This window comes from Mustela lutreola, chromosome 6, assembly GCF_030435805.1.
Source record: "Mustela lutreola isolate mMusLut2 chromosome 6, mMusLut2.pri, whole genome shotgun sequence".
Lineage (NCBI taxonomy): Eukaryota > Metazoa > Chordata > Mammalia > Carnivora > Mustelidae > Mustela > Mustela lutreola.
Window position 1 is genome coordinate 106773434 of NC_081295.1, and position 11347 is coordinate 106784780.

The 11347-nt window shown below is 35.4% G+C and overlaps 1 protein-coding gene across 7 annotated transcripts in view; it reads left to right on the plus strand.

The window, feature by feature from the left end:
- PHF3 (PHD finger protein 3) overlaps positions 1-10688 on the plus strand; it is a 93253-nt gene extending 82565 nt beyond the window's left edge. For all 7 annotated transcript variants that reach the window (XM_059178355.1, XM_059178354.1, XM_059178358.1 and 4 more), the window contains 5 exons: positions 1355-1550; positions 2072-2219; positions 4817-4906; positions 7186-7381; positions 7822-10688. In XM_059178355.1, the coding sequence (XP_059034338.1) occupies positions 1355-1550; positions 2072-2219; positions 4817-4906; positions 7186-7381; positions 7822-9947 (2756 nt within the window). In that variant the 3' untranslated portion in view covers positions 9948-10688. The remainder of the gene's footprint in view (positions 1-1354; positions 1551-2071; positions 2220-4816; positions 4907-7185; positions 7382-7821) is intronic.
- Positions 10689-11347: the final 659 nt, after the last annotated feature.

Here is an 11347-nt window from a genome sequence, read left to right on the forward strand (position 1 = left end):
GCTGAAAATCTTTTGTAGCTGCATTGAAGATTTTGGTCTTTTATCTAAGAGCAGTGGACAGTGACTAAGGGGTTTTACAGTAAGGGAATGAGGTGATCAGATTGGTATTTTATGAAGATATCTCTGACTTTGAGAAGAATTACAGTGAGAGAAGCCAGGAGAGGAAGGAGAGAAACTTCATAGGAACCCTTTGTGCTAGTCCAAGTGAGAGATGAAGATAGTTTTTATTAGAGTGATCATTGGAGATAGAAGTAAGTGGAGGCTTTTGAGATACTCACATTAGGTATTATCAGTAGGTTTTGGAGGTTGACTACATTTAGGGCATAAAAAATGGGGATGTAATAAAAAATTTAAATTATATTCAGTTTATTGTTAAAAATTAGAGTATCAAGAGTTTTGTAAACTCTGGAGATGTGGCTCTCAATTTTTATTTATTTATTTTTACTGTTGTATGCTAAGGAATGATACATACTTTATTCGGTAGCATGAAAAATTCTTAGGTTAATCTATTTGCTGTCCTCCATTATTGGATCAGAGGCTAGATGAAATGTATCACAAATTAAGTAATTTTTCTGTAATAAAAGTAATCCTACTTTCTCAAAATTGTGTTAACAAATTTTATAATCTGTACAGTGGTAAAGACTTAAAGGGCAGAATATTTTTAGACTTCGTTATTCTTAAAGAAAATCATCCGTGGTGTAGTAGTATTTTTAAGTACACCCATTTAGTTATGTCTTTAAAAATATTCTTAGTTATTTCTATTAATTTTAATCATTTCTGTGGTAATATTTCAGTAAATTTAATAGTAGCACACAAAAATACTTGTTAAACACTATTAGACCTAACCTATTTTCAGCAAGTTTGAGTGATTTCTTTTCCTTCTTAATGCTATAGCCTAAAACCAATGTCATTTTTAAACATTACTAATATTTTTCATGTTTAGTAACATGTTTAGTAAGCACTGCAGTATGCATGTATGTCATGAGTTTCTGCTATATGTAACACAAAGTAGGATACAGAGTGGTTTTATTCAGTTCTTACTTCTCAAGACTTGGGATTTGGTATAGTTTAGTTAAAAATTACTAGGGAATCACGAAACTGACTTTAGGTTTTAGTTATAAAGTTTCCATTTCAGCTTATTTAAGTTATTTAACATCATCTTTTCTTAATTTTCACATCAATTAGAGAGGTGTACTACAATGCAGTTTGAAAGATGATAGTTAAAAATTACCCAGGAAATCTAAGGTTATGCAACAATTCAGTCAGAAAAACAGTAACGTTAGAAGCAAAATGGATGATGTTATAGAAATTTCAATTTACAAATTTGGTTTATTTTTGTTTCATCTTGTGTTAGGTCGAATGGCACCACCTGTAGATGATCTTTCTCCAAAAAAAGTTAAAGTTGTTGTTGGAGTATCTCGTAAACATTCAGATAATGAAGCAGAAAGTATAGCAGATGCATTGTCTTCAACCTCGAATATTTTGGCTTCTGAATTCTTTGAAGAAGAGAAACAAGAGTCTCCCAAGTCAACATTCTCTCCCGCTCCACGGTAATTTTCTCTTAGCCATAATTTCTATAATCATCATTATAGATCTTTGCCAGATTATACTTGGATGTCTTCAAAAATAAAAAGGTAATTTATTTCTTAGGAATATTTCTTTTGAGATAGTAAGTACACCTTCTTAAACAGTAAACTAATTGAGATAAAAGAATAAGACCTAAAATTAATTTAGAGATTTGAGTCTGTATGTGGGGACTTGACATTAAATTCTGTTTAATTAATGTTGGTCCCAAGAGGCAGGAGATAGCAATTTAAGAAAAGTTGCTTGTACTTCTCTGTACCTTCATCTAAGCCAACCCGTGAAGGATGATTTTGAAAATGCAACCATGTAAGGTAAATATGAATGTAATTTTTCATAAAAAGTGAAAATCTAAACTCTTTAATCAAATAGTCTTACATATTTTGGCTTTCTTGACATGCTAAAATAGAAATAATTGATGACTTAGTAGAAAATGGATTTATTCATGAGCAGATCTTTAAGGCTGAAATTTTTTAATGTCATGTTTTAGTCCAGAGATGCCTGGAACTGTTGAAGTTGAGTCTACCTTCCTGGCTCGATTGAACTTCATCTGGAAAGGTTTTATCAACATGCCTTCTGTGGCAAAATTTGTTACCAAAGCCTACCCAGTGTCTGGTTCCCCCGAGTATTTGACAGAGGTACTGTGAACTTTTCTGCTCGGACTGATGTATGTGTTTCTAAAAGCAGTAGGAGAGAAAATATTACTACAAATAATAAAGATACTAAATGATAAATTTATTTTCATTCATAAGAAAAATATTGTTAATAGATGACAGTGATTCTTAAACCGTTCAATTAATGGAACTGTGAGTTCTTAGATAGAGTTTATGAACTGTGGATAACTATGAAAGTTTTAAACTCACATGCCCTGTACTCTAAAATGTGCTTTCCTTTGTAAAAGAATTAAAAACTAATGAGCTAGATGTCTACTTGGATTACTTGAGTTTTTCTTTAAACATAGATTTGATAAAATATTGACCTACCTAATATGGTCTTGAGTGTTAGCCTGTCAGGAAGATTTTTTTCTTGTGGATAGTTCTTATTCTCCTGTTGCTTATGTTTCCCTAACTGCATGACTATAGTTCTTACTGTCTCTTTCTGTGAATGATATACAGGTTATAGTTGAAACATTATAGCAAGTTGACAGTCTCATGAGACCAATGACTAGATCATGCAAGTACCCTGGGTTTATACCTGAAGGAATAGGAAGGAACTGTAACATAATATTTATGGAAAATAAACAGTTGGACTATTATATTATGGTAAATTAGAAAAATACAACATTTTTAAACTATTTTGAAGAAAGTATTTTTCTGTGTTTATGCAGAAGGAAAATAAGTCATGTGTACTATATTTTTGCTGAGGTTATATTTTCTTTATGTTCATATCTAACATTAACTTTTCCCATTCATTCTCAGTCTGCTGACCATGAAAGCAAAAATTTAAACAAAAAAAAAATCTTTTTTCCAAAAGCCTAAATTGTATTATACCTGTTTTTGTTTTTTAAGACTGACATAAACTTTACTTTTCTTTGTATTTGGCTGAAATTAGTTTTTTAAAAATTTTTAATTTTTTTATTATTTATTTATTTATTTTAAAGATTTTATTTATTTGACAGACAGAGATCACAAGCAGGCAGAGAGGCAGGCAGAGAGAGAGGAGGAAGCAGGCTCCCCGCTGAGCAGAGAGCCTAATGTGGGCCTCGATCCCAGGACCCTGAGATCATGACCTGAGCCAAAGGCAGCGGCTTAACCCACTGAGCTACCCAGGCACCCTTAAAATTTTTTATTTTTTAATACTTATTTAATAAATTATTATTTATTAGAGAAAGTACATTTTTAAATTTAAAAATTAATTAATATATAAATATTTATTAGCGAGAGAAAGCATAAGCAGGAAGAGTAACAGAGGGAGAGGGAGAAGCAGACTCCCCTTGAGCACAGACTCCATCCCAGGACACTGAGATCATGACTTGAGCCAAACAAGGAATTGAACCACCCAGGTGCTCCTAGGCTGAAATTAGTTTACATGTAATGTGGCTTAGCTAATGCTGACCGGCTTATTTGTTTAGCATTATGTTTTATTAAACAACCTAATTTATTACTTTTATGTATAGTTTGCTTGGCAAGTAGTATTTTAGAAACAATTGATTTTTATAAGAGGAAAATTAAATGGACCCATGTTCTTCTTTTTGAACAAATCTATTTAGAAATGTTGTCTTTGGGCAAGTGGGTGGCTCAGTTGTGAGGCATCTGCCTTCAGCTCAGGTCATGATCAGGTCCAGGGATCAAGCCCTGTATGGAGCTCCCTCTTAGGGGGCAACCTGCTTCTCCCTCTCTCACTCCTCCTGCTTGTGTTCCTTCTCTCGCTGTGTTTCTCTTTGTCAAATAAATAAATAAAATCCTTTTAAAAAGAAGAAAAAGAAGTCCTAAACAATGGAATCTGATTTTAAACAAAACTGTTCACCTTTCTGAGCCAGTTTCTATGTGGTTGCTTTCCCGAATTCTACCTCTGCTTTCTGCTTATTTTTAGTTTAGGACTAAAATCCCAAAGAAATATTTAAAGCAATTAATAACTTAAATAAATGTAATTGAATTTATTATCAATTAATTGTGCTTTTTTATGAATTTTCTCAGCTTCTTAGAAAAATAGAAATTTACTGATTAGTTTTAAATATTTTCAGTTACATAGTTGATTTTTATGTATAGTCCTCTATTTTCAGAAAGATTCTACCATTTAAAAAATAAATTTGCATTATTACAGTGTTATTCTCTACTGTGTAAAAATATGCTCTATAATTAAATTTAATAACTTCTGAAATCCAGCTGTTAATGATTAAATGATGTCCTTGCCCATTTCACCAAGAAGAGGGGGCAGGATAGGAGGAGGTTTGAGAAGAAAAATAATATCTCTAATATTCTGATATCTGTTGTATTCTTTCTGGATTGTCAGTTTGTCATATGCTTGCCACTACCCCATTATGGTACCTGTCTTTCCTGCTGAGAACTGACATGACCTCAGATTCAATCTCGGTGGTATCTTGGGTACCCACTTTAGTTATTTGGAATTGACATTTGAGGTAAAGCCTGATTGCTACCCCTGTACTTTATGTTCTGTGATACAAATTTTTTTATTGTTTTTTATTACCATTTCAAATTAGTCTTAGAGCTAAATTTAAATGAATGATGACTCTTATATTCTGTATATGTTGCTTAACTTCATTTTTTTACTGTAGGATCTACCAGATAGTATTCAAGTAGGTGGCAGGATATCACCTCAGACAGTTTGGGATTATGTTGAAAAAATTAAAGCATCAGGAACCAAGGTAAGGAAAATGTCTTAAGTTATACTAGCATGAGAGAATATTTGAAAAGTAAATCACTGAGAGTTCTTTATGCAGGGTACCCTGGGGAGAGGAGCCAATACAAATTCTAAATCTACATATTACACCTAACATAACTGAACTAAACCCATTTGCTAAGGCTCAAAACAGTCCAGCATTCCTTTTGTGGGTTTTTCTTCCTTTCTGGTATGCTTTCTTAGTGATATCTTTGTCAGTGTTCTGGAGGAAAGGTTTTAGAATTAAGTATTGAGATTCCTCCTCGAATTAATCCTTGCTTTGATTATAGACATTTGTTTACTTAGGGTATAGACTAAGTTGCTGCAAAAAGAGACCCTAAAAGTATAGTGGCTCAAAGAATTATTTATTATTTATTTATTTATTTAAAGATTTTATTTATTTGACACAGAGAGAGAGAGAGAGAGATCACAAGTAGGCAGAGAGACAGACAGTGAGGCGGGGGCCAGGGGGAGGAAGCAGGCTTCCTTCTGAGCAGAGAGCCCGATGCAGGGCTCAGTCCCAGGACCCTGAGATCATGACCTGAGCTGAAGGCAGAGGCTTAACCCACTGAGCCACTCAGGTGTCCCAGAAGTTTATTTTTTAATAGGTCAGTGGTTCAGAGTAGTTCCAGGCTCTGGTTCTATAGGATCATTTGCAGACCAGTCTCTTATTGCTTGGCTGTTTCCAAGAGTGTTACCCTTATTGGTCAAACATGGTCAGAGCTGACTTAATCAACCTCAAGTGGAAGAATGAAGAATGCCTGTCTAGTTGTTTTAAAAGCAAGACCTGGAAATTCTTGTTACCATTTCACTTCCTCTAAATTCCATGGGCAAGAACTTTTTAGTAACGTAACTTTACGTAAGCTGTTTAGGAGGCTGGAAAATGTAATCTCTGGACATGTTGTGTCTATTAGGCTGGGAAATGTAATCTCTGGACATGTTGTGTCTTTTAGCTGCCCAGCTAAAAGTCATCTTTTCGTGATAGGAGGAAACAAAGAGAATAGATAGTTGGTGATAATTAGTAGCCTCTATCACAATATTTTTTTTCTTTTCTATTTTTTAATCATTTCTTGAACTTGTAGAATAGTGGTACACAGAAAAATTTATGTTAGAAGAAATTCTTTTTCCCTCCATGGATGATAGTTACTAGTATATTACAGACATTCAAAAAATTAAATAAGGGAACATTAATTTTTATCTTTTTCTTAAGATTAAATATGTTTAGTAAGATTAGAAATAATTCAAAATGGATGATCTCAAGCTAAAAAGAGTATATATTTTTCAATAACTGATTTTAGAATTTAATTTGATACAGTGTTAGAATACAAATAAACTTTGAAGCACTATTAAAGTGTTATAATATTTATTTGCCATTACTTTCTCATGATAGTAAAAGTCATGGGAAAGCATTCGCAAGGTGTTACCCTTGGCTGTTTTGGGAATCGCTCTTGATCTACCCATATATTTCTGCCTAGCATTTTATAGTACGCCTCCTTCCTGAACTGATTGAAACACTATAATAGTTGGTACCTCTAAAAGAGGACAGTTTAGATGACCTTTTATAAGAGACAGAGCTGTAGTTTAGCTCATTTGCACGTTTCCTTTAGGAACTTGAATCAGTTTAGGCTTTGTAGCACTTCTGGTTCTCTCCTTCATGAACAAAACCTTCATGAAACAAAACCTAGAACCTAGAGGCACACAGATAAGTTCCCAGGTAAGCCAAATGAGTCAACAAAATTTATGGCCTTTGCGTATTTGAGTTCTGTCACCCAGCCTTTTTTATTTCTAAATCCAGTCCTTGTAAGTGGGATTCTCAGTGGATTTGAGTGTTTTTGTGTACATGGCAGGATGGTGGTGGTAAGTGATATTAATTTTCAGTATGTTGAAAACACGGGCAGCCCTTTGTGAAGGTTGTAACATATAAATATAAAAACATAAATGAGGAGATAGTGTAGATACTGAAAGACTTGGGTTTAAATATGTTTTCTATCACTGAAAATTGTGTCACCTTGAGCAAATTAATTACCTTGGGACTCAGTGTCTTATGGGACACCTTCAGATGAAACAAATTTATCAGTGGATCAACAAAGATCTTTTCCCAAGAGTTGCTTCTCTTTACTCTTTTTATCTGCATTTAAGTTGGTAAAATCGTGTTATTTGGTAATCATCATTATACAGTTTACTAGACTATTACTAATTGGGAAATGATATTTGCTGTTCTTCAGGTTATTGTTTTCAGTAATGATTTATTATTTTCTTGAATAGGAAATTTGTGTGGTTCGCTTCACACCTGTAACTGAAGAAGATCAAATTTCTTATACTTTGCTGTTTGCATACTTCAGTAGCAGAAAGCGCTATGGAGTAGCTGCGAACAACATGAAGCAGGTTAAAGATATGTACCTTATCCCTTTGGGTGCTGCAGATAAAATTCCACACCCTCTTGTGCCTTTTGATGGACCTGGTAGGTACACATTTTAGTAATAGAGTATGAATAAAATAAAGTGGGAGGTGAGACCAGAGCAACAAAATGGACTCTGCTTTCTTTCTCAGGTTCCAGCCCTCTAGAGCTGACTTGACAGGGGCAAGCCTTATGCAATAGGCTGTAATAAGCTCGATGCTAAAATATACTATTATTAATGGTTGAAAATGACTTTTAAAAATTTTTTTTTTTTAATTTTTTTAAACATTTAGTTAACATGATGTGCACGCACACAAAAGCAGGGTGGACAGGGAAGGGGTGTGGCAGGGAGAGGGAGAGGCAGTCTCCCAGCCTAGGAGGGAGCCCAGCATGGAGCTCAATCCCAGGACCCTGGGATCATGACATGAGCCGAAGGCTTAACCGAGTGAGCCACCCAGGTGCTCTGAAAGTGACTATTAATTGGTGTTTTCTATTTCACACAGGGCTTGAACTGCATCGACCTAATCTATTGTTGGGCTTAATTATCCGTCAGAAACTGAAGCGGCAACATAGTGCCACTGCTAGTACTAGTCATACGGCTGAGACTTCTGAAAGTGTACCAGTGGCTTTGCCACCTGATAAAAAAAGTAAAATAGATGTTTCCACAGAAGAAACACCAGAGGAAGAAAATGACTTTTTTAATTCTTTTACAACTGTATTGCATAAGCAGAGAAATAAGCCTCAGCAAACTCTTCAGGAAGACCTTCCGACAGTAATTGAACCTTTAGTGGAAGTCACCAAACAGGAGCCACCAAAACCTCTAAGATTCCTTCCTGGGGTATTGATTGGCTGGGAAAATCAGCCTTCTACTCTGGAATTAGCAAATAAACCTCTTCCTGTGGACGATATACTTCAGAGCCTTTTGGGCACTACTGGTCAGGTATATGAACAGACTCAATCAGTGATAGAACAGAACACACTCAAAGAAATTCCGTTTATAAGTGAGCAGGCTGACCCCAAAGCAGAGAAAATAGATAAAGTGGAAGCAACTGATGGTGATGCCAAGGAGGTAAAGGTTAAAGCAGATGATCTTTCAGAATCTACAGGTAATTCAGTATTAGTAGGAGAAGAAACATCAGTAATGGGGTCTTCTTCCATTTCTCCTGGACCTGTGACAAGTCTTAGCCTCAGAGGTAAGCCACCAGATGTTTCTACAGAAGCATTCTTAACAAATTTATCAATTCAGTCAAAACAAGAAGAAACTGTGGAGAATAAAGAGAGAACATTAAAAAGACAGCTGCTGCAAGATCAAGAGAATAATTTGCAAGATAATCGGACTTCAAATACTAGTTCTCCAGGCAGGTCTAATGTAGGAAAAGGAAACATAGACAGTAATGTCAGCTGCAGTGAAAACCCTGTTGCTAATACAACAAGATCCCCACAGTTTATCAACCTGAAACGGGATCCTAGACAAGCAGCAGGGCGAAGTCAGCACGTAACTGCTTCAGAAAGCAAAGATGGAGATAATTGCCGGAATGGAGAGAAACACACCCTGCCTGGTCTGTCACACAAGGAGCACTTAACAGAACAAAGCAATGTAGAGGAAAAGTTGTCTTCTGTGGAGAAAAACTCTTGTGTTCAGCAGGGTGATAATTCAGGGGTTGCACAAAACTCACCGCCAGTAGAAAACACACACACTTCTCCAACAGAACAAGCAAAGCCCTTACAGGAAGATATTTTAATGCAAAATATTGAAACCGTGCACCCATTTCGAAGAGGATCAACAGCAGCATCATCTCATTTTGAAGTTGGAAACACTTGTCAATCAGAATTTCCTTCTAAAAGCATCAACTTTACTTCCAGAAGCACCAGCCCCAGAACAAGTGCAAACTTTTCACCCATGAGGCCACAGCAGCCCAACCTTCAGCATCTCAAGTCTAGCCCCCCTGGATTTCCATTTCCAGGGCCTCCTAATTTTCCCCCACAAAGCATGTTTGGATTTCCACCACATTTACCACCCCCTTTACTTCCCCCTCCAGGGTTTGGCTTTGCTCAAAATCCCATGGTTCCCTGGCCACCTGTTGTTCATCTGACAGGCCAGCCACAACGTATGATGGGTCCCCTTTCACAAACATCAAGGTATATAGGTCCACAAAATTTTTACCAGGTTAAAGACATTAGAAGACCAGAAAGGCGCCATAGTGACCCTTGGGGTAGGCCAGATCAACAGCAACTGGATAGGCCATTTAATAGGGGTAAAGGAGATCGACAGAGATTTTATAGTGATTCACACCATTTGAAAAGAGAGCGACATGAAAAAGAATGGGAGCAAGACTCTGAAAGGCATAGACGCAGAGACAGAACCCAAGACAAGGACAGAGACAGAAAAAGCAGGGAGGAAGGGCACAAAGATAAAGAGAGGGCACGGTTATCACATGGTGATCGAGGAGCAGATGGAAAAGCAAGCCGGGATAGTAGGAATGTAGACAAGAAACCAGATAAACCTAAAAGTGAAGACCATGAAAAGGACAAAGAACGAGAGAAAAATAAACATAGAGAAGGAGAAAAGGACAGAGATAGGTACCATAAAGATAGGGACCACACTGACAGAGCTAAAAGCAAAAGGTAAAATTTGCAGGCTGCTTCAAGATTACATTTAAATAACTGAAATGTTGTATCTTAAAAACTTTATGATTGCCTGCTAGGATTGTGCCATCTTTTAAATTTTTAATACTGGTGGTTTGCAGAACAATGAAATCTGTGTGTTGGTGCAGAGTGCTCTCTGTGCCGGTGCCCATCATCCTTTCTTCATACCAACTGTCCCTAGTTCTAGGAATTTAATATTTTTAAAAGTTTTACATTGCTGTATATTCAAAGATTTGTTTTATTAATATGCAATAAAGGCTTAGAAATTTTAGTTTTATTCCTTACTTGGTAAATATGGTTAACTATGGAATATATTTACTGCCTCTAGTGAATGTCCTTTATATAATGACTAATTTGAGAGTAATGTGTGCTCTGTAAGTTTGTTTTAAATTGCACTGTTTTTAAAGAAACTGTAGAGGAGCAACAGAAAGCCAAGCAACTTCATAATCAGATTATATTAATCATTTAGTTGAGCAGTTTTTGACTAAGAATCAGACGCCCAAGGAATACATTTATTGCTTTAATCTGCACTCATTGAAGGCATTTATTACCATATACTACAACTTTGTGGTAGGCCATTTTTTTCCTTTTCATTTTTGGCTCTTTGGAAACTTGAATACTAAGCTTGTACATGATCTTGTGTTTTGCTATCCTTTTTACTGTAAAATGTAAATATTTTAAGGGATATTTTGATTCTAAATATGATAAAAGAATTTCTCACCTATTTTGTGTGTGTGATTTGAAATTCAGTAGTAAAAGTATTTCTTCTTTAAAGCTTTTCAGATACTAAACTCTTTTTCTGCCAAGTACACACAGATAATAGCTCTCTACGTTAGGCAGTAGATGAGGTGAAAAACAATTCTGTGTCATGGATTACAGGCTATTAAGATAAATCATAGAGTTCTAAAGAGGTTAGAATTGAGAACTACCAATGAAAAAGTGTGTAGGTATAACCCAGCGTAGAGGTACGTTTTTGAAAACTTGTTTAACATCAAAATTTTTGGTATACTGATCATTACAGAACTTTAAAAGAAACATGGTGTGAATCTCTGTAAGTTGTATATTTAACTCTAATTTGTTGGTGGAGACGGGCAATTATAGTTCTGAATGCTAATTTTGCTTGAAATAGCACACAGAGGCTATTGTTAATCCAAATTTAAGTTTATTCACACTCTAAATTACCTACTATACTGCTATAATTTAAAGCAATGCTAACACTTGAGACCAAAAAAGAGAGAGGGGGAAAAAAAAACCAGTGTTTTTGCTCATCTATATTAATGAAGAAAAATATAAATCACTTCACAAAATTAAAAAGATTAAAAAAAAGATAAAGTTTGTTTTCTTAAAAAGTCTAAAGATCGGGACGCCTGGGTGGCTCAGTTG